The sequence below is a fragment of the Balaenoptera musculus genome, chromosome 17 (genome assembly GCF_009873245.2).
Source record: "Balaenoptera musculus isolate JJ_BM4_2016_0621 chromosome 17, mBalMus1.pri.v3, whole genome shotgun sequence".
Taxonomy (NCBI): Eukaryota; Metazoa; Chordata; class Mammalia; order Artiodactyla; family Balaenopteridae; genus Balaenoptera; species Balaenoptera musculus.
Window position 1 is genome coordinate 80,266,512 of NC_045801.1, and position 22,533 is coordinate 80,289,044.

At 54.3% G+C, this 22,533-nt stretch overlaps 2 protein-coding genes across 5 annotated transcripts; both read left to right on the plus strand.

Moving 5' to 3' along the window:
* The first annotated feature begins 474 nt into the window (after positions 1 to 474).
* On the plus strand, positions 475 to 9,787 carry EFCAB1 (EF-hand calcium binding domain 1). The gene is made up of 6 exons (XM_036830506.1): positions 475 to 641; positions 4,688 to 4,846; positions 5,576 to 5,680; positions 6,345 to 6,496; positions 6,766 to 6,870; positions 9,683 to 9,787. Exons 1-6 carry the CDS (start codon positions 584 to 586, stop codon positions 9,740 to 9,742), a joined length of 639 nt encoding a protein of 212 aa, XP_036686401.1. The 5' UTR covers positions 475 to 583; the 3' UTR covers positions 9,743 to 9,787.
* A 6,037-nt stretch (positions 9,788 to 15,824) lies between these two features.
* On the plus strand, positions 15,825 to 22,109 carry LOC118883263 (collagen alpha-1(I) chain-like). 4 transcript variants are annotated; one of them, XM_036829856.1, is made up of 3 exons: positions 15,825 to 17,139; positions 18,133 to 18,218; positions 20,849 to 22,109. In XM_036829856.1, exon 1 carries the CDS (start codon positions 15,908 to 15,910, stop codon positions 16,907 to 16,909), a length of 1,002 nt encoding a protein of 333 aa, XP_036685751.1. In that variant the 5' UTR covers positions 15,825 to 15,907; the 3' UTR covers positions 16,910 to 17,139; positions 18,133 to 18,218; positions 20,849 to 22,109. The 4 variants fall into 4 exon arrangements, with proteins under 4 accessions (XP_036685751.1, XP_036685752.1, XP_036685754.1 ...); XM_036829857.1 differs by having other exon boundaries at positions 18,136 to 18,218; XM_036829859.1 differs by having other exon boundaries at positions 18,136 to 18,218; positions 20,916 to 22,109.
* The last annotated feature ends 424 nt before the right edge of the window (positions 22,110 to 22,533 follow it).

Sequence of the window (22,533 nt, forward strand, 5' to 3'; positions counted from 1 at the left end):
ACTTGAAGATATCCTGTGGCAGACTCCCTCCTGGCAAAAGGACTGGCAACCTGAGAGCGAGCCCCTCACCCTCCCGCACCCGCAAAGCCGTCGTCTGGACCACACGTGCTCACTCCTGCAACCCCCGGGTTCCCAGACCTCCCTGAGGACCTGAAGCCTCCCTGGTGTCGCGCTCACCACCCAAGACATCCCCACAGAATTCAGCCCTGAGGACTCACGGTGCATCTCATTAAAGGGGCTGTGAACTCGAGCCAGCCACACCTGGAGGGTCACCCGCCGACGTCACAGTCGGAACGCGGTCCCAGCGCGCCTGGCCGGCCCTCCCAGGGAGACAGTGCCGGCCCGGGAGCCAATCAGCTGCCGCCCAGGCGTTGCCATGGCCACGTCGCCGGTTAGGACCACGCCCGCCCCAGCCCGGCAGCCAATCGGCGACCGCCAAGCCGTTGCCATGGCCACGTTGCGTGTTAGGACCGCGCACGCGCACAGGGGAGACTCGCCGGCAGCCCCAGGCCCAGAGCTCGAGAGGGTCACGGCAGCCGCCCCCCTGGACACGGGCCGCGGCCCGGTTCCCTGAGCCGCCGGCATGAACCGCAAGAAGCTGCAGAAGCTGACGGACTCCTTAACTAAAAATTGCAAGCATTGTAAGTAAGAATCAGGTGCGGGGTGTGCAGAGGCTCCTGGGCCAGGTCCTGTCCTGCCCGGTGCTGGTGTCCCGCCTGCAGAGTCCGAGCGCAGTCGGAGCCCTCTCCACGCCCGACCCTAAAGAGAAGTCTGGAAGGGAACACCAGCATCAGCTGCTTGGGGCCGGCACCCCCGGCGCCCATGATCTTACGGCGCATTTCCGGTATCCAGGTATCTAGTGCTGTACCCGCACACATGCACATACTTGCTTCTCAGACCTTCTCTTAACTTACCCTTACGTTATAGAAACGTGATTTATACACCCTGGAGACACATGTGGATTTAGCTTCAGACACAGGTGGAAAACAAGCACTAAAAACCACCGAACTCAAGAAAAGTAGCCCAACCAACAGCTCTTCTTAGAGCAAATCAACTGGCAAGGTCCAAGTTTTGGAAATTACCAAGAGATCTATGAGGGAAAATGGTTTTCAGTGGTTGAACATCCTTAGGACAGATACGGTGAAGTGGCACAGAAACCTGTATCTCAGAGCAAGGAAATGCGCCTGGAAACCAAGGAGCTCAACAGTGCTAAACACATGGTAAAGAATCTGTTCCCAACTCTAGACCCAACTTTCCTGCAAAGTAAAGGATTAGACTTGGCAGGTGGCAAGATGGACACCTATTGAAGACATCTGCTCCCATCTCACACATATTCTGAAAAGTGGTCCTAGAATTTCACAGGTAACCTTAGAATTATATTTGGACTGAAAAACAGGACTGTGCTTGGGCAAGGAAGCTATGGATATGGCTTAGATGAGGGAGATATCTGATGAGCAAGCTTAGAAGTTGAGTGCTGATTGCAAAACTACTGCCCCTTTGAAAAAAATAGAAGCCATAATCCCAAGACTACTCCCACTGTGCAAAGAGAGAACAAACATGTTTTGATGTACTTCTAGCGATTATGGGATCTAGTGCCTTCTAATCATACTTAGTATCTTATATACTGAGTGGTAGGAAACCCTGTCAGGATGGTGCTGGAAATAAAGGTTAGGCTGTGTATAAGCATCTTAAACGTCTAAAAAAAGTCATCCTATAATTTAAGATATTATTATGGTTATTATAATCTGATGAGAGTTTTGTCCTGTTGTTTTTCTTAAAATACTTTCATTTCTGGGAAAAGGCCAGATCTTAAACATCTAGTAAACATTTTAAATAAACAATGCAATAACTGCTATATACAACGAACACTGAATTTGATTTAGTTCCTGTTCAAGTGAGTTTGCAATGTATTGCAGATATTCTGTGAACATATTAAAAGATAAGTGAGGGTTTCCCTGGTGGCTCAGTGGTTAAGAATCTGCCTGCCAATTCAGGTGACACGGCTTTGAGCCCTGGTCTGGGAAGATCCCACATGAGGAGCAACTAAGCCCGTGCGCCACAAGTATTGAGCCTGCACTCTAGAGCCCGCAAGCCACAACTACTGAGCCCTTGCGCCACGACTACTGAAGCCCACGCACCTAGAGCCCATGCACCTAGAGCCCACGCACCTAGAGCCCGTGCTCCGCAACAAGAGAAGCCACTGCAATGAGAAGCCCGTGCACCGCAACGAAGAGTAGCCCCTGCTCGCCGCAACTAGAGAAAGCCTGCGCGCAGCAACGAAGACCCAACGCAGCCAAAAATAAAATAAATAAAATAAATTTATAAAAGAAAAAGATAAGTGAAAACACAGCAAGAAAACCAGTCAACTCTTTTGATTTTTGTGCTTACATAAAATTTTTAAAGTGAGCCTTAAGAACCTTGATGATTACTAGTTAAATTCTATAGAAATAGTGACTAATCATGGGCATTATAATAATTTTGAGTTTCTTTAAACAGAGGACCTTTCTTCTAAAGTTAGATTTCCTTTTAGTTGCCAGGTGATAATCCCACCAAGATGAAATGGGATTTTGTAGAATCAAAGAAGAAAGTATCTTAAATGGTGGTCTAGTTAATCCACCATTCTGCAGATCTGATATACACAGCAGACTTACACCAATGCAAAAAGATGAAAATCCATTCTCAAATTTCCTTAATTTCATTTAGTATTGTATTCTTTTTTTTCAATATTTATTTATTTATTTGGCTGCACTGGGTCTTAGTTGCGGCACGTGGATCTTTTAGTTGTGACATGATATAAGAAACATTTCAGCAGGAGAATTTTTCCTATGTAAAAATTACCCATCTTGGATCTTTTGGGGAATAAATTAAGCTAATACTCTTTCACTTTTGTTTCAGCTGGGATGGAAAAATGGCGAATCAACATCCCCTCAGCTAGCATTTCATATATGTGATCAGACTGCATCATTCTTCATGCAAGTTTTTCTTCCCCAACCATTAACATCACTTTTTATTTTTAGAGTTTTTTTATTGTGGTTAAATATACATAACATAAAATTTACCATTTTAATTATTTTAAGTGCACCGCTCAGGGGCACTAAGTACATTCACATTGTTGTGCAGCTGTCACCACCACCCATCTCCAGAACTTTCTCATCTTTCCAGCTGAAACTCTGTCCCCATTAAACTGTTGCTCCCCACTTCCCCGTCCCCCAGCCCCTGGCACCCACCGTCTACTTTTTGTCTCTATGAATTTCACCACTCTGGGTCCATCATATAATATTTGTCCTTTTTCATCTGGCTTGTTTCACTCAGCATGACGTAGTCAAGAGTCAGGCAAGTTGTAGCATGAGTCACAATTTCCTCCCTTTTTAAAGCTGAATCAGAGTCCATTGTATGGATGGACCACATCTTATTCATCCACTCATCCACCCATGGACACCTGGATTGCTCCCACCTTCTGGCTATTGTGACTACTGCTGCTATGAATAATGGTGTACAAGTTTCAGAGTCCCTGCTTTCAATCCTTTGGGGCAAATACCCAGAAGTGGAATCACTGGATTATGTAGTATTTCTATGTGTAATTGTTTTTGAAGAAGTGACATACCATTCATACCGTTTTCTGTGGCAACTAAAGGCTCTTTTTAAAATTATAACCATTACATTATTTTCTACTATTTATCAATTTATTTACTAAATCACTTGTTTTCCAAAGTTTTCAATGTTCCTCTTAAATTGTGGCACCCCAAACTGGAAATCGCCCTCAAGCCTATCCTGGCCTGCAAGATGAGGTGGGATTTATCCATTTATTTGGGCTGTTTTCCTTTACATGCACACAGCTTCCGTCCTTGTTTTTAAAAATACTCAACCTTAATTTTGGCTTGTTTTGAAATAAAATCTTCCCCATCTTCCACCTTTACCTCATATTTAAACTCACCTTTATGTTCTTAATGCCAGACACTAATCCTTCCACCTACACACCTCGGACAGCGACGGGGGCACGATTAGCTCAGCGTCTACAGCACCGCCCTCTACGCAGTCGTGTGTGTGCAAGCGTGCATGTGTGTGCACACCCTTTAGACAAAAAAGGCCTTCCTCCAAGGTGCTGCTGCATGGCTGCCTGTTAATTTCCATCCCTCACAGCAAGAGCCTTACTGGGTGCTAGAATATGCTTAAATCCTTCTTTATTGGAAAATAGGTGACTCTGATTTCCAAATTCTGGCTCACGGCTTCACGTAAGCTAATGTGAGATGAAAGTTGTTGCCTGGTTTGGGGGAGGCTGGTATCTGTTTCCAGGGAAAAGTTAAACTATAAATCTCACGAACGCCTATAATCAAAATGCTGGGGGAAAGTTACCATTTTTAACATCACCATGGTTACTTAGAATCAGACCCCACAATCCGCATTCAGGTGACCTGGCTAACATTATCGTCCTTTTTCTAAATGTGACTGCACTTACATCTGTTGGGAGGGAGGACTGCTGCCCTTCCTTTAGTGGGAACTTCCGGGTAGTGACCATCCTCTGTTAACTTGAGGGTCATGAATCTCAAAACAGGATCGTCTCCTGTTGACAGCTGCCCATTGATGATTCCAGTGTCGTTCGTCTACAAAACTCATTTGTGCAAAGTTTAAGTTGGACATTAAAGATTAAAAGGCGTTTTTGTTATATCTCAATTTCATTCTTTCACAGTTAATAAATTTGAAGTGAAATGCCTCATCAATCTTTTCTATAACTTGGTGGGTGATGTGACGGAGCGGCAGGGTGTGGTCGTCGGGCTGGATCGGAACGCCTTTCGGAACATCCTGCACATGACATTTGGGATGACGGACGACATGATCATGGACAGAGGTGAGCGGACGTCAGTGTCCAGACGGGCCAAATCCAGCCATAACTGGGAAAAACAGTTTGGAGTTTGGACAAACTCTGGGTGGGAAGCTTCATGTTCTGTGTTCCCAAATCCATTTGAACATAAAAATTTAATTTTTATATTCATAGGGAAGCATGGTAGGGAAGAAGATAGCGACCACTCTTTTTGTGTATTTGGGAAGAGGACAGAGTCAACTTGAATAACTAGGTTTCCTTTCTTTACATTAGAAAACCAAAACTATTTATATTTCTACTTAGTAAATAGAACAATAAATAATAGTTTTAAAAGGACATTTAAATTTCCTTACATCATCGAGAGTATTCCAATAAAAATTAAGATATAATCTTATCTATCATGTAATAGCAGTACTTTTCTTGGGTAACAAAATATAAAATTATATGTTTTATGTTATTATATCAACAAATTTAATGTACCAATATGTGTATATGTTCATTGTTGATTCATGTATTTAGATATTCAGAATTTACTTGTTCTCACAAAGTATGAAGGGAAAATATGAAAGCTTAAGTAAAAGAGTTTTCCAATGTTATGACACCTTAGTTTCCTCCTTTAACAAATGAGAACATGGGACCATATGGTCGTGAGGTTTTGCCTAAATTTCAGAAGTGAGTAGTGTCCATGCGGGTCCATCACTGAGAATAGAAACGCAGCACAAGTGTCATATTTTACTTCTCTCTCTTTTTTTTTAGTATTCCGAGGGTTTGACAAAGACAATGATGGTTGCATAACTGTATCAGAGTGGGTTTATGGATTATCAGTATTTCTTCGAGGAACTCTGGAAGAAAAAATGAAATGTAAGACTTCATCTTATCCTATTGGTTTGTACTTTATGATAAGTACATCTAAAGAATGTAAATCAATGTCCTTCAGCCCAGCCAGTGGGGTGGGTTTGTCTGTTGTTTGCTTGGTGTGAATTCCCATCAGCCTCTTTTATGGAGCAAATTCAGGTCAATAATAAGGGTTGAAAAAAATGAATAAAAAGGCAAATCAAGAAATTCCGAGGCGGAATCCATGCCAAGCAAGACCGCACAGGCGTGTAGCGCACATGCTGACCATGTATGCATGCGTTTAGGTGTGACGGTATTAAGTGTTTTACATATTTTGGTACTCAAATTGTCATCATAAAACATCGATTCAAGTTTCTGATTCTTAGTTAATTCCTAACTCATACCAGTGAACTCTGTTGAAGAGGCGCGTTTCAATCCGTTTTCCAAGGTTTTCACTGTGAGAACGTTAAGTTGTTGTTCCTTGGTCTGCTCATTGCAGCTAAGCGTAGGAAACTTTCTAAGGATTGTTGAGTATATTCAGGAAGCGGACATCAGGCATTTATTAGGGGAATTGATTGCACTGAGGCCCAAGGCTTGATGAAAGCACCACTGGAGCCCTGGGCCTTGAACACCATCAGAGCCAAGGCTGCCTTCCTGGCCGCAGCACATTCGTACTGGTTCTTTCTTGAAGATTGCTTTGCCGTGTTTGACTTGAATGGCGATGGCTTCATCTCGAAGGAAGAGATGTTCCACATGCTGAAGAATAGCCTCCTGAAGCAGCCGTCCGAGGAGGACCCCGACGAAGGCATCAAAGACTTGGTGGAAATAACCCTGAGGAAAATGGTACGATGGGTAATGTAGAGTTTCCTCGTGAAATCCGCAGATACGGGGTAGAAATAAGAATTCAAATTAGAGTAACTCTCAGTCTCCTGCCTGGTGAAAGACAGCACTCGGACTGTGCTCTTTTATCATAATATGACAGTTTCTTTCAATGTCAGTACTTAGCCTCATACTTTTCTGACGTCTTCTTTGTGAACACTGGGCCATGAGAAGACAGTGTGTATTTGTGATGTGTTTTCCATGTTAACTGCGGTGTGGCCGGTCGACCCCAGGACCACGACCACGACGGGAAGCTGTCCTTCGCAGACTATGAACAAGCTGTGCGGGAGGAGACTCTTCTGCTGGAAGCGTTTGGACCGTGTCTTCCTGACCCAAAGGTAACGGCACTACGTTCACAGAGCAGTGACCAAAATGTCATGTAGGAGCCACAGCCCAGGACTTCTTGGTTTGGCAAGTGGTCAGATGACTCACGTTCGCCCACAGAGAACAGCTTCTAAAAAGAGAAAGGCCGCCGAGGAAAAGGGGCTGGTTCATGTCATTGTACTAGTGTAGCCCGGTGCGACTTTCTCATTCACTGACTTGTTTTTTCCTGTAAGAAACGATTATTGAAGCGTAATGTGGGCCAGAAACCCAGATGAAAAGCTCCAGGGCTGCACTCAAGAGCAGGGAAAAGCCAACGTGAAACTAATCACACAACAGTGTGATAAGCGTTATTATAACACTAGTCAGTGCCTGGAGCAGTGCCCCATCTCTGCCAGCGTGCCGAAAGCGCTGTGCCCGTGTGGTTTCACACCATCCCCTGACAACCTTATGAAGTAGGCAGTATTATTGTCGTCATTTTACAAACAAGGAAACCGAGGCCCAGAGGGTTTAGGCAACTTGTCCGAGTTCACCGGGGCCCTGGTGCTGGAGCTCAGGGGGGTTATGTGTAGTGAAGAAGGAGCATGGAAACCGGCTGCAGGGAGATGGGGGGATGGCTGGAGGGACAAGGAAGTGTCCCCGGGTCTTTGCGGACACAGCGGTCAGCCAGATGCCCAAGGGGGAGAAGGGCCCAAGCAGAGAGAATGACATGCATGAGAGAGGGAAGGGGGGAATACGAAAGAACCTGTATTAGAAGAGCCTCTGGGGTCATGAGACTGATGATGAGGCTGGAAGACACAGAGGGCCAAGTCCATGGAGCTCGGAGCTGGATTTTGTCTTGAAGATCATGAGGATTTGTTGGAAGATTTTAGGCAGATGGAGTGATGTGATATATAAATATTACCCTATACCCACCCACCCCGATCTCTAGTCTGTATCTCCAGCTGCCTTCTTAACATACGGAGTAGATGATCTCAATAAACTCTTGATTTTCCCCCCAAACTTGCCCCTCACCCAGTCCTCCCTAGCTCAATAAATGACACCCCCATGCTCTCAGGTGTTCAGTCAAAACCCTAGGAGTCATCCTTAACCTCTCTGTTGTAACACTTTTCGCTACTCTTCCAAAATAAACTCTTGAATAAAATCTCTTCTCCCACGTCTGTTGGCCACCAGCCTCCATCAAGCTGCTGTCATCGGTCACCCAGCCCAGGTCATGCTTCCACTGCTGTCCCCCTACTGACCGTCCTCCACAATACCCAGTATATTTAAAAACACAAAGGCTCTCATGCCCCTCTTTTGCGGGAGCCCCTCCCCAGTGGGCTCTGAAGCTGCACAAGGCCCCTTTCTCTCTTTGCAGCCACGTCTCCTGCTGTGTCCCGTCCTCTCTTCCCCTGGAGCTGCCCCGGCCATCTGCCCTGCCTCCCTGGTGCCCTTGTGCTCACCGTGACCTCTGTCCAGAATGTTTCCCCCAGTCCTCGCCTCGTTCAGTCTCTGCTCAGATGCTGTTGATCATCTTGGCTTCTCCTCCCCTCCATCCCTGACCCTGCTTCCTTTTCTTCATGGTTCTTGTCATCACACAGAATATATTTACTCACTTATTGTCTGTCTCAACATGTAGATGTAAGGTCCCTAAGGCAGGAACTTGGCGGTTTTTCACCATATTTCCTCACATGTAGTGTGTAGCACATGGTGGGTCCCTAGTAAATGTTGAGTGGATGGATGGATGGATGGGTGGATGGATGGATGGGTGGGTAGATGGATGTGTGGGTGGATGCATGGGTAGATGGGTGGACGGGTGGACGGGTGGGTGGATGGGTGGGTGGATCGATGGATGGGTGGACGGATGGACAGGTGGACGGATGGACGGGTGGATGGATGGATGTGTGGGTGGATGGATGTGTGGGTGGGTGCATGGGTAGATGGGTGACGGGTGGTTGGATGGGTGGGTGGATGGATGGACGGGCGGACGGATGGACGGATGGATGGATGGACGGGTGGATGGATGGGTGGATAGATCTCAGAAGTGCCTGATGGAGAGTCCTGGATCTGATGGAGAGTCCTGGATCTATGTCCTTCCATCTCCTCAGAAACTCCATCATTTACCTTCATCTTTACCCTACATCTTCAACCTCCTTCCTCACTACTAAAACCTTCCCATCAGAATTTAAACAGACCTAAACCTGTCATATCTGACAAACAAAAGGGAAGGGAGGGAGGGAGGGAGGGAAGAAAAGGAGAGAACTTCCCCTAATTCCACAGCTGCTTCTATTTCCTGTCCAAGGCTTGTTTTGTCACAGCCAAGCATCTTGGAAGAATTGTCCATATTTATGAGCTACACGACCAACGCTTCTTCCCGGCCCCTCTTGAAACCGCTCTTGCCAAGGTCACCCCCGCCTTGTTGAGAAAGCCCAGGCGGTAGGCCCTTGGGTTCGTGTCTTGCTCGAGCTCGTCCCTCCCCCACCCCCAGCTCTCTGTCCAGAGCCTCCTGCTCCGGGACACATCTCCCTCGCCACGCTGAGCCCCCTGGACTCCCGATGCGCTCGCACCCACTGCAGTGAACTGAGCTCCCGGCTTCTGGCCAAGAGCCTAAGCTCATGGCGGGGGCTCCTGGGAGCCAGGCCATGGGGTCTCGCCCACCCTGTGGGCCCAGAAGCAGCGCTGGGCTGGGGCAGAGTCCACGCCTGCGGGTGAACACGCAGCCCCTCCCAGGCCCCTGACCCCACTCCTCCTCGGTCACTGCCTGTCTCTTCGGATGTTAGGAGGCCTAATGAACATTTTTTGTTTATTTTTTTGAAAGTCTGTACTAATTTGAGCACTTTCATTTTACAGAGCCAGAAAGAATTTGAAGCCCAAGTATTCAAAGATCCAAATGAATTCAATGAGGTGTGAATTCCTAAATGTCTTGTTGTCTCAAGTGAGTAGAAAAGGAGGCTCCTCCGTGTTGTGTATTTTTCCTGCTTAGCTCAGAAGGTGACGGTGAATTGCGTGTTTGGTGAGCGGGGTCACGGCTGACTAACGTATGTCATTCAACTTTGGCGTAAGATGCCAGTAAGATAGACGAAGACAAGGAGTTCCTTATTAGCTGTGGTTGGGTTTGGCCAGACGAGTGAACACTGCAGAGACAGGTTATCACCTAGACTGTCTGTTGACACACAACTGTCATAAAATGTTTGTATGAATGAAATGAACAGAGAGAGAGACTGTATCGTCATGAGTTATTTTCTTCACGTCAGAAAGATGCTGGGCACACATTTAAAAATCACTGAAACTCTTGCGTCTCCCTCCCACCCTCCCTATCCCACAGGGATATATGTATATGTGTAGCTGATTCACTTTGTTATAAAGCAGAAACTAACACACCATTGTAAAGCAGTTATACTCCAATAAAGATGTTAAAAAAAAAAAAATCACTGAAACTACTGAATTTCCTTTGGAGCAGTAAATAATCAAGATGGCATCCAGAGCACGATGATTCTGGCATTTAGCATTGAAACGCCTTTCTGCTGGGCCCTGAGGGAGATTCAGAGACACGGAACCTGTTTTCATACGATCTGTGTTACTGTCTGAGGCGTCTGAGGGCACAGCCCGCTGCCCAGAGCTGCCCTGGGTAAACACCAGGGAAAGACAGTACCACGAGACACCAGGAGGCGAACCCACCTGTGGGTGGGCAGAGACGGGCAGTGCTCTTCCCTGGATCTGAGGGGTGAGGCCTGGGTGCAGCTCTCAGCTTCCCTCTGGAGTCAGCCGGATGCCTCCCGTGCCGGCGGATGCGGAGCTCCCTCTCTGTCTGGCTCCCCTGTGTCTCCACGTGGACCCCACTCTTGGTCCCCATCCCCCGCCCTGCCCCTCAGTGCATTCCCCCCACGCCTGGGACTCCCCTTGTGCAGCCCCTCGTCTGGGGTCACGTCACACTGTGCCCACCGGCCAGGAAGCCCTGAAGACAGCCCTGCCTTCCCCCTGACCCCCACTCTCCAGCAGGTGCCCCTGGGCATCAGGTGGCAGCTTGAGAAAGGGCTTATGAGGCTCTTTCCCTACCGTTCGTGTTTGGATGTTCCCACATTTTTGCTGTTACAAATAGTTCCCGAAATGAACTGTCCTTGTAGATAAACCTCTTCACATGCACCATCGCTTACTTACTTGGGGTAACTTTGTAGAAGTAGGAATGCTGGCTTACAGGCCTGCATCATTTTGAGATTGGCAGCACATGTGACCTCATACCCTCCAGGAAGGCCGGCTGGGCCAACGCGTGAGGACAGAACCCGTCCCTGTGCCGCACCGTCTTTTAACCTCTTTGCCAACGCGAGGGCCCTAACTGACCGTGATTTGAACTCATGATGCAAAGAACTAATGTTATGCGTCTGTCCCTAAACGTCTTGTTGTAGGTTGGGTACAAATTGACTTCCACGTGGGTAACCCTGTTTTATTACTTGACTTTATTTAAAACTAAAAAAACCTTTAAAACAATTCTCTGTCCTTGTGGTGGAACTGAAGAGGATGCCAGCCCCTGAGGGAGAAGCCAGAGCCTCCCCGGGTAGCTCAGTGCACGCCCTGCCTCCTGCCCCTCTTCAAGATCTGCCCCAGTCGCCTCCTGCTGCACCTTGCTCGAGAGTCCCGGCCTCGCTTCATGCCACCACTGCGGTGACTCAGAGGATTTCAGCACCAAGGAGTCACTCGACTCCAGGGCAGCTCATCCGAGTACCCGCGTCCCTCTGAGGACCCCTGTGTTCTCGTGCTCCGCGCCGGGCCCCTCTGCCGTCCTCCGCCCAGGCTCAGCCCATTCTGCCCGCTTGGCACTGCGCCTGCCTTGGGGTGGCGGGGTCGGGCTGCGGGAAGCGGTCATAACCTGGAGAGTTGAACGCAGCCGTCCTCTCACTGGCTCCTCTAAGCGGGGCTTCCCTCCCCTCCCGCCCGCCCCCCTGCGCCCTGGGAGGCCCCTCTGGGGGGCTGCGTGACCTCCACGCAGCACAGAGAGATTCTGTTTGGGAAACAATCCTTTTTTTTTCAACTACAGGATTTGAAAGCTATCACTGAAAACTGGTAGTCCTGCATTCTTAACCTGCAAATATCTTTGGGAACAAGATTGCACTTGTGAGAAGCCAAGCCTGCAATTGCCTGCATCATAAAATCATGCAAAACATTCACGAGTCCCACCTCGGGCTAAGCCGGGAAGGGGGGTGGTGACCCAGCCTAAGTCTAAGTCAGCCCCTGGCCTCGCCTGGTCCGCAGTGTCGATGAGGGCTCCGTGCCCTGCGACGCCCCTGCCGTCCCCCCAGCGCCGGGCATCCCTGTGACAGCCCCTCCCCCCGGCCCAGCAAGAGTTATGTCACTCTGAATGAAAGGAGATTGTTCAAGGGAATTCCCACCACATACGCTCAGAAACTGTAAAGACAGCTGTGTCTAGAGAAGGTTCCTCCGAGTCCCTCTTTCCTGATGTGCTTTCTCACCGCCCCCAACCCTCCCAGTTGTCAGGGTTCACATGGAGCTGCTATAAAAGATACATAACGGAATAGACTTGTCCCAGACTAGTGTTCGTTACGACGCACTGACTGTGCAATCGCCTGGCAATGCCCAGAAAGGGCGGAAGTCGCGTGTGTCCGCCACCTCAGGGACCACGCTCCATCCAGGTGGAGCGCAGGACCTCCGGAAGCGCCTCCAGTCTCGGTCACCACTGAAGGAGGAGGCGACCCTAAACACACCTGAGAGCCAGTCAGGAGGTGCCCAGTTCCCAGCAAGAGGAGGGGCGGCCGGGGTGGGGGCAGCCTGGGGACTCCACATCCCGCCCCCACAGGGGCGCACCGCTCAAGGTCCCCTCGTCCTAAGCGTGGCTTCCTGTGCCCTGTGCCGCCCACCGGATCCGCCAGGAGAACGCTCCTCCCCCGAGACCCGCGTCCCCTGTCTGTCTCCACTTCCTGCTGCCTGGCCGGACTCGGCATCCCTGCAGGAGAGGCTGTCCACCCAGAGGGCGTTGGACAAAATCGGGTGGCGTCCAGGTCATCCTGCCCTGGGCCTTGTGCACCCGTTTCCTGTCCCCACCCCCAAGTCTCGGTGTGGAGGAGGGCACAGTGGCTCAGAGCCCAGGGCGGCGAGCAGGGATGGAGCAGGCAGAGGGATGGGCACGTCCTCTCTCCGGTGGCAGCAGGGGCCGAGCCACCGCCTCCTAGTGGGCGCGGTCAGCCTGGAGCTCAGGCCCGTCCAGAGACTAATGAAAACCATCTGGTCCTTAATCACCTTTAGAATACAACGGAGTCAGAAGAGGAATAAGGCAGACCCTGTGAACTCAGTGACACATCATACAAAACCCCAACAAGCACTTTTGCTTGAGGTGTCACGCTAAATGCTACGCGATCACCCCACGCTTCCCACTCGGTCCTGGGGGCAACCAGGGGCATGACCTCCCATCTCATCCGAGATCCGCTGTCCCCCCAATGGAGGAAGTCAGGGTTTAGGGAAATCAAGAAACTGCCTCCACGCAGCAAAGTGGTACAGAGCCAGGCCACGCTCAGCCCTCGCCTGGTTCTAATGTCAGAGGCCTCTCCTCACGGTCGCGGACGGGGACATCTACTCTTCTTGCTGCTCAGGGTGACTGAGGACAGCTCCCTGCAGAGGCTTCCTGCTTCCCTTCCTGGCGGCCGGGCCGCACAGAGGGGACCGTTGATCCTCTCCAGGGCTCTTCATGTCAGAAACACCTGGGAATGTTCTTTCTTTAGTTGAATTTCCAATTTGCACGTAAAGGCGTCCGTTTCCGGAAACAAGAGGAGTCAGGACACTAGGTTGGGCCCCGCCCAGCCACGAGGGCAGCCACGCACAGAGGGGGGGCGTGAGGAGAGGTGAGGCCACTGCGGGCTGGAGGGGGAACGGCAGACGTCCTCTGGGATGGGGAGGGCTGGACCCCTCACACAGGCCAGGGCAGCGTCAGAGAGGTTTCCATCTGGAGAAGCAGATGCCAAGGAGCCGAGGCCACGTGGTCCAGCAGCAAATGCAGAAGTGGTGACGTGGCTCTCGCCAAGTGCCAGGAACCAGCCCAAGGACCCCAGCTGTGGGGAAGGGCAGGTTTGCGCCAGGCCCCGACTGCGGTCCTGCTCTGACGGCCCGACACGGGCCACGTGGACTTGAACATCTGACATAAGTGCAGAGTGATTTGTGGACAGCGGGGGCCAGAGTGTGCACCGTGCATCGAGGCTGAGAGGAGGAGCTGTGGTCCCATCAGGACACTGTGATCGGGGCTGTCCTGGCAAAGCTGGGCCGATGGTCACCCTACCCACAGGCTACAGAGTACTCCACAAGTGCATCTCAGGTAAAGTGGGAAAAGCGCCTACTCTCTCTGCCTCCATTTCACCTCACAGGGTCTTTGAGAATGAGTAAGAATAAGCCTACGGTGCCGTTTTGTAAACTGTAAAGTGTGATGTGAATATGAGATTAATAAAGGTATGTGGTGGACATGAGGGCCAGTGTTCTCACCAGGGGCTCGTAGGTGATGAATAAATAAGAACACAGGCAGGGCTTCCCTGGTGGTGCAGTGGTTAAGAATCTGCCTGCCAATGCAGGGGACACGGGTTCGAGCCCTGGTCTGGGAAGATCCCCCATGCCGCGGAGCAACTAAGCCCATGCGCCACAACTATTGAGCCTGTGCTCTAGAGCCCGCGACCACAACTACTGAGCCCAACACGCCACAGCTACTGAAGCCCGCACGCCTAGAGCCCGTGTTCCACAACAAGAGAAGCCACGACAAGGAGAAGCCTGTGCACCGCAACGAAGAGTAGCCCCCGCTCGCTGCAACTAGAGAAGGTCCACGCACAGCAACAAAGACCCAACGCAGCCAAAAATAAAAACAAATAAATAAATAAATTTATATAAAAAAAAAAATACAGGCAACCTTGACTTGAAGAACCCAGCTCTGGGTCCTCCCTGTGGACAAATGTGGGGCATCGCTTAAGTGATGGAGCCAAAGGCAGTTGAAGGATGTCTCTAGAAATACCTTCAATAATCTAATGTGTTTAGAGAAATGAATCTCATGAAGCCAGGATAAAACTCCAATGGAAGCATCACTAGGATTTTCATGAATATGACACTCTTGGAGTCTGTTTTAACGAAATTGCCCCCCTGTTAACACACACACACACACACACACACACCACCCTCATCACAGACTCACAGACACATACAGTAGTTGATTCCCTTCAAGAGGAACATTCAAGTCCCTTGCATTTTCCTCTCGCCCCAAGACGCCACCAACCCCAAAGCAGTCGGCACCGCCCGGCTAACGTCTCTTCCGGACAAACCACACTCAAAGCTCAATGCTCTTGCTGTGCTGGCTCTAAGGTGCTGAAATATTACAGAGGAATTAACAGGATGTAGGGTTTGCATGAAAGCACAAGAGCCTGAAAGCCCACTGAGTAAACATGAGCTTGAGTCCAAGTTATGTGAGCTCAAACCAGCCAAGTTCATACCTGGGTCTGCTTGCCATGTTCCTAAATGGGACAGTGTAAATTTGACTAAGTGCAGAACAGGCTTCTTGCCTCCTTGAATTTCTAAATATGACTTGTGCTGATTTTGACTCGTATAAATTCAGGAACGAACACAGCAGCCCTAGAAACTAGGGTCAGTCATCAGCTGGGAAGTGGAGGCACCTCCTTCTTGCCAAGGACTCTGAAAGCCATCCTGGTGGATTTGTGCACGGTGCCCCCAGGTCCGGTGTCTGCGGACCACAAGCCAGGTGAGAAGAGTCCCACTGTCCCACCTGCAGGGAGCTCACAGTCCAGGAGATCGGAGCCGCTGTTGTCTCGGAAAGAAGGAGGTGGGGAGGGGGAGATGGAGGGAAAGGAGGACAGGCGGAAGGGGGGGGGGCGGGAGGAGGGGGAGGAGGAGAGTCCCTGGCTGGGAGCACCGTCTTCACAGCGTGAATTTGTTTTAAAGGAAACAGGTAAGATGGAGAGTCAAGGGGTGGCACGTCCCCCCCTCGCCGTGCCGGGTAGGAAATCCTGGCCGTGCAGAGTCTCGCCACCGCGGGCAGAGCAGGATGCGGAGCAGGCCGGGGCCTGCAGCCCAGCGCCAGGTATGCGGCCCCGCGGCAGGCGCACCCACGGCAGGTGCAGCGCAGCCAGTGCCACGGCCCCGGGACGGGAGCCCTGCAGGTGCGGTCGGGACACGTCCCGGGTCTGCAGGAAAGCCACGCGGCTGCCGAACAGCCGAGCGCCCTCCGCCTGCAGGTCCCGGGGTGCAGTGGGGGTGACGCCCGCAGCGGCTCCGGGACGGGGCGCGGGCGGAGGGGTCCCCGGGGCTCCTCTCGGCAGAGGCCTCACTGGACCCCCGGCGCTGCCCGCCCAGCCCTCGCACCGGCACCCTCTCCGTCCACCCTCGGCCGTCCCTGGGCATGCGGCTCCCCCAGCATCCCGGCCCCGTGCTCAGAAGCCCCGGAGCCTCCAGCTGCCACCCGAGTCCCCTTGGCGGGCCCAGGAGCCACCACACGTTCACACCCACCCACCCTGGGGGGGACTCATGGTCCTTTGTCGAAGGGCCGCTCAGCCCCGATCCCGTTTTGCAAATAAGCAACTACCGAGCACAGCTGGGGAAAGGGCGGCGCGGGACGTCTTCAGGCTCCCAGCGCGTGGTAGGGGGGCTCCCAGCCCCGGGGTGAGGCTGCTAGACTCTAGGGGCAGGGTGTGGGCATGGCCAGGGCACCTTACACCGTCAAAGATCCCACGTGGCTCCGAGGCTGCGGAATCGCTCCAGGGCTGGGTCCAGGGCCCCGGCAGGACGGAGTGGCTGGGAAGGGACGTGTGGGCACAAAGAAGAGGGCGCCCAACGGCAGCGAGTGACGAGGGGGCGGCGGGAGCTGCCGGGCCTTCAAACCACCCGAGTGGCCCAGCTCGGGGCCCCAGAGCCCTGTGTCTGCCGTGCCGGGAGAGGCCCAGGAGGGGGCAGGCGTGGTGGGCAGAGGGGGCCAGTAGGAGGGGTGGGCAGACCCGGCTCCTCACAGGCCCCGCGCCCTGCGGCCCGCGGGCCGGGGAGGCCTCACGCTTTTCCTGGGTCTCTCCTCTGACTCCACGCCTCCCCTGAGCTCCCGGCGGGCGGGCTGCACCTGGGCAGGTGGGCAGAGGGGCTCCCACGGAGGGCGAGGGTGACGGGCTGCAGCCCCCTCGGGTGACTGTCTCCTGGCAGCCCCACCCGCCCCCTGTGATCTTGGTGCCCGCGGTCCACCCAGGGCGGCTGCTCCAGCCGAGCCCTGTCGGGACCTGCTGCTGCGGGGGAGGAATGCCAGGCGGTCACGTCCCTCAGCTACAGATGGGGTGAGTAGTCACAGAAAAATCAGAATCAGGACGATTCTGGGACCCTGGGATCCAGAGGTTGTGATCTGAGGCTTTTCTCCCGGAGTACACAGAGATGCAGGCGGTGCAGCTCTTCACCTGGGCCTGGGTGGGGGGTGGCGGGGGGTGGGGGGGCAGGGGGCGGGTGAGCTGGAGGGGCCCTGAGCCCCCGCCCTGCCAGCCCTGGGGCTCCCCTGTGTCCCCAGGGTCAGCAGATGCGCTTCTGGTCGGGCACCGGGCCGGAGCCCCTCTGTGCACCCGGTCCCAGGGCCCCAGGGCCCTCCGGGCCTCACTTCCCCCCCACACGGAGTGTGGGCCATAGGGATGCCCTCCCACAGGGCATGGGACCCAGGGAGGGGGCAGACGGGGTGCACCCAGAGGGCACCGGGCACAAGACAGACGCTCCGTCCAGGTCGGCCCTGGGCTCAGCCGCGCAGAAGATTTCCCATGAAGGAAGGTTTGGTGCTTTGGCTGCGTGTCAGGGACTTGGACCCGCCGGGCTGTCGGGAGGGGCAGGGAGACCGGGGCTCCTCGTTCACCCTCAGCAGGCAGACCCGCTCGCAGGGGCCCCTCCAGGGGTGGGCGTCTCAGGGGGGGTGCCTGGAGGAGCCGGTGTCGGGGGGAGTGGTGTCCTCGGACAGGAGGGAAAATGCCTTCCCTGCACGTGACGCGGTGACACGATGATACGCTCTCCTTCCCCAAGCTCCCTCCTCAGCACTGTTGCGTCCCAGGAGCACACAGGTGACAGGTGAAGTCCAGGGACAACCTCCTGTGCCTGCTGTTGACCTCCAACCCTGTCACTGCTGAGTGGGTCTGAGCACTTGTCTCTGGTCCCAGTGTGAGCTGTGGTCTTGCATATGCGTGTGTGCATATGTGTCTGTGTGTACGTGGTCTGCGTGGACTTGTGTCTGCGTGTCACGTGTGTCTGTGTGTGTAGGCATGCCTGTTCACGCACATGCACCTGCACTCCCCCAGCAGGCCTCCTCCCTCAGACGCTGGCACCCTCGCCCTCGGCCCCGCCTGCTGTGCCCTCACCTGGCGTCCTGGTGGCACCTCCAGGTGTGAGTACAGGCATCCCCTCCCGCCTCTCTCCGTGTCCCCCCAGGAGAGGGTGAGGGCGAGGGGCACATAGCCTTGGGGGCTGGGGCTCAGCCTCCGCCCTCGAGGCCATCCCGCAGAAGCGGCTCTACCCCTGGGTGGAGGTGCCGCCCCGCGAGGACCCGGGGCTGCTGATCTCAGAGAGGATGGACAAGCCAACCCCGTGCAGCGAGGCTCACAAACAACAGGGTCGTCCTGAGCTGCTCCCTTGAATTCCTCTGGAAGAATCCTCAACCCTGAAAAGTGTGAACAGGTCGGGGGGGGGGGGGCACAGCCATCCCCCAGAGCCCACGGGGGGCAGGGTGAATGGGGGGAGGGGGAGGCAGGAGGGAAGGACTGAGTGATGAGAACAACGGGGGAAGGACAGCAGGAGCCTTGTCTTCCTCGGGGCCGCCAGGCAGGTGAGGACACGCGTGTCCTGGGGGACATGAAGGGGAAGCTGAGCACAGGCTCCGCGGAGCAGGACCGGGCCGCCTGGCTCAGTGGGGTCCCAGGCCCCCCACCCCGGGCACACGTCTCGTAACCCAGGGCAGGTGGCACAGAGCTCTCGGGTGGACGGGCCCCTCCCTCGGCGCCAGCAGGAGTGACAGGCAGTGGCCCAGGTGAACACGACAGAGCGCCTGGCCATGGGGGGAGCCATGTGCAGGGCCCGGGGCTCATCCAGGTCCAGCAAACGCCGGTCTGAGGGAGGCGGCCCCTCTGCCCGCAAGGGGAATGAGGCCGCGGAGCACCTGCACGGCCCCGGGTGCGGCCACAGCTCAGGAAGCTGCTTAGGATGCAGACGCGCGGCCGCACGCGCCGGGCTGGTCCCTCAGTGACGCACGAGGTGTGGGGAGCTCGCTCGGCCTCACGTCTGGAGACCAGTGGGGCCCTGCGGAGATTTCACAACACGCCACGGGCGGCAAAAGGAATCACGTATTCGGCCTGGAGAAGTGAAAACTGAGGCTTCATTTGATTGCAGGGGCCCTAAAAGAACAGCAACAAGAAAATGTGGGTGGGGGACAGTCATCCAGATGTTAACCTAATTGTACGCACACCTAAAGGCATTTTTTAAAAGCAAAACAGCATCGATTGCAGCCAGAAATTATTTGTCAAGACACAGCGAGGGGACTTCCCTGGTGGCGCAGTGGTTAAGAATCCGCCTGCCAATGCAGGGGACACGGGTTCGAGCCCTGGTCCGGGAAGATCCCACATGCCACGGAGCAACTAAGCCCGTGCGCCACAACTACTGAGCCTGCGCTCTAGAGCCTGTGCGCCACAACTACTGAGCCCGCGTGCCACAACTACTGAAGCCTGTGAGCCTAGAGCCCATGCTCCGCAACAAGAGAGGCCACCGCGATGAGAAGCCCGCACACCACAACGAAGAGTAGCCCCCGCTCGCCACAACTAGAGAAAGCCTGCACGCAGCAATGAAGACCCAACGCAGCCAAAAATAAATAAAAGACACAGCGAAGAGGATGGTCCTCATAGACTGGAAGGCGGGGGGATGGGGGCTTATGACGGGGGAGGGTGGAGCTGCTGAGCCCTCGAGGGGCTGCCAGTAAACCCCACAGTGGGAGGTTTCACCCCAGTAGAGCACCACATGGACGAGTGGCCACTCACCCGCAGGTGCAGCCACAGATGAGCACGGAGACGCCGGGGGCCTCCGCAGACGCCCCAGAAACCCCGCGTGTGTCTTCACGTCCCCACACTGTCCCGACCTCCCCTGGGAGCCGAGCAACAGGGCCCTGTGCTTGCTGTGTCCTCCGGCCGAGATTTAACCCCACAAGAAAATGCTCCTCCCCCAAGACACACATCATGGTGTCGACTTTCACCCCCTCCGGCCTGGTCAGCCAGCACGACCCCCACCACATGGCCCAGCCACACGCACACACACACACGCACACACGCAAACACATGCACACGCACACACACACGCACACACACACACGCACACACGCAAACACATGCACACGCACACACACGTGCACACATGCACGCACACAGGGTCCCTGTGTGAGGGGTTCCCAGCAAGAGGACGTTTGGAGGAAGGGGTGAAATAGGACGCTTCCTCCACAGCTCCGCCCCGGCTCCCGCCCCCCCGCGGGGTCTAGCGCCCTGCAGCCCCAACAAATCCACCGAACGCAAAGGACATACAAACGCCTACATGAAAAATTCCAACCAGGAAACGAGATGCTAAACTCCCGCCACTGGCGAATACTCTGTGCAAGTCAGTCACTGCTGCGGTCAGAAGAGCTAGTGGCGGGTGCTCTGTCATCAGCAGAAAAGCCTTTCCGCCGCTCTGTCACTGGTGGCACATCACAGAAGCAGGACGATGGAAAGCCCTGCAGTCAAGTCCTGGTCCATGAGGCAGGCGGTGGGTGGCGCTCGGAGTGGCCTCGGAGCCTCAGCGGGGTCCCCGCTCCCCTCCCGTCCCCGCACGCTGCCCCCGGGTGTGTGCTGTTCCTTGCTTCTCAGCACCCCTCTCCTGTCGCCCTGAACAAGCCCATCCCTGGAGATGTCTCTCAGAGCCCAGAAAAATTACCAAACTGTTCAAGGGCCAGGAGCAAACAGCACTTGACTTTACATAAAGCTTGTGTGTTGGTTCTGATAGGAAAGCACGACTGGCTGTCCCGGAAGAGCCTTCCAGCCTCAGCAAAGCCCTGTTTCCCCGACGATAGGTGTCCCCTCCTCCAGGGCCAGCCCCTGGGCCTGAGCAGTTAGAGCCAACGGGCATCGTCATCAGTTTGCTCTCGAGAAGCCGCGATAAGCAGAGGAGCTGACAGCAGCAGCAGGACGAAGGCGAGGTCACGATGGGCCACGCGGGGGGGAAGCAGAGGGGGAGCCCCCCCTCGCTGTGCCGGGTAGGAAATCCTGGCCGTGCAGAGTCTCGCCACCGCGGGCAGAGCAGGATGCGGAGCAGGCCGGGGCCTGCAGCCCAGCGCCAGGTATGCGGCCCCGCGGCAGGCGCACCCACGGCAGGTGCAGCGCAGCCAGTGCCACGGCCCCGGGACGGGAGCCCTGCAGGTGCGGTCGGGACACGTCCCGGGTCTGCAGGAAAGCCACGCGGCTGCCGAACAGCCGAGCGCCCTCTGCCCGCAGGTCCCGGGGTGCAGTGGGGGTGACGCCCGCAGCGGCTCCGGGACGGGGCGTGGGCGGAGGGGTCCCCGGGGCTCCTCTCGGCAGAGGCCTCGCCAGACCCCCGGCGCTGCCCGCCCAGCCCTCGCACCGGCACCCTCTCCGTCCACCCTCGGCCGTCCCTGGGCACGCGGCTCCCCCAGCATCCCGGCCCCGTGCTCAGAAGCCCCGGAGCCTCCAGCTGCCACCCGAGTCCCCTTGGCGGGCCCAGGAGCCACTGCGCGTTCACACCTACCCACCCTGGGGGGGACTCGTGGTCCTTTGTTGAAGGGCCGCTCAGCCCTCTGGGAGGGCTCTCCTCTCCCTGATGTGACGTCAGAAACCAGACAGAGACCCCTGCTCCCGACGCACGTGCCCATCCAGTGCTCCGCTTCCTCCAAAAGACCTTGATCCTCACGCAGGATTTACCGTTTCTGTCAATTATGCTGTGAGAGAACGGGAGACGTAGCGCTCAGCGGAGGGATGAAAACCTAGAAGACAGCGTCCCATCAGCCACCCCATCGCCGCAGCTGCACTAGTTACTAACCCCCCTCAGCACCCCCGCAGGGAAGCCAGGCTTAGCACGCTGCACGTCACCACACTGCCCGTCTCTGCTTTTCTCTAATTTCCTGTTTAATTATCTTATGTTTTTTTCATTCTACAAGAACGTAGATCCACGAACACATAGATCTCACCAGTCTTATTCACTCTTGTCCTCCTGGCTTTGCAGAGAGTTGGCGCCTAATAAATATTTGCTGAATGAGTCGATGACTGAATCCCAAGGCCTGTGTTGTTGGAAAACCTCTTTCTGTGTGAGTTTGTGTGCCCAGGGTGACGCTGATTCCTGAGAAAGTCGTTGGGACACCAGTACGTACCCAGCAGCATAAAGTAGGGCAGAATTATCTCCCTGAGGTCCAAGGCAGCCCTGATGGCCCACAACTCACTGTGGGAGATCCGGAGCAGAGGTCAGTGGTTAATTCTGCCCATCATTTCAGGGGTGTCAGCGGTGACCTTTCATGGTGGTCACCAAACAAAATTAAAAATGGTCACTCATGGACTTCCCTGGTGGCACAGTGGTTAAGAATCCACCTGCCGATGCAGGGGACACAGTTTCGAGCCCTGGTCTGGGAAGATCCCACATGCCGCAGAGCAACTAAGCCCGTGAGCCACAACTACTGAGCC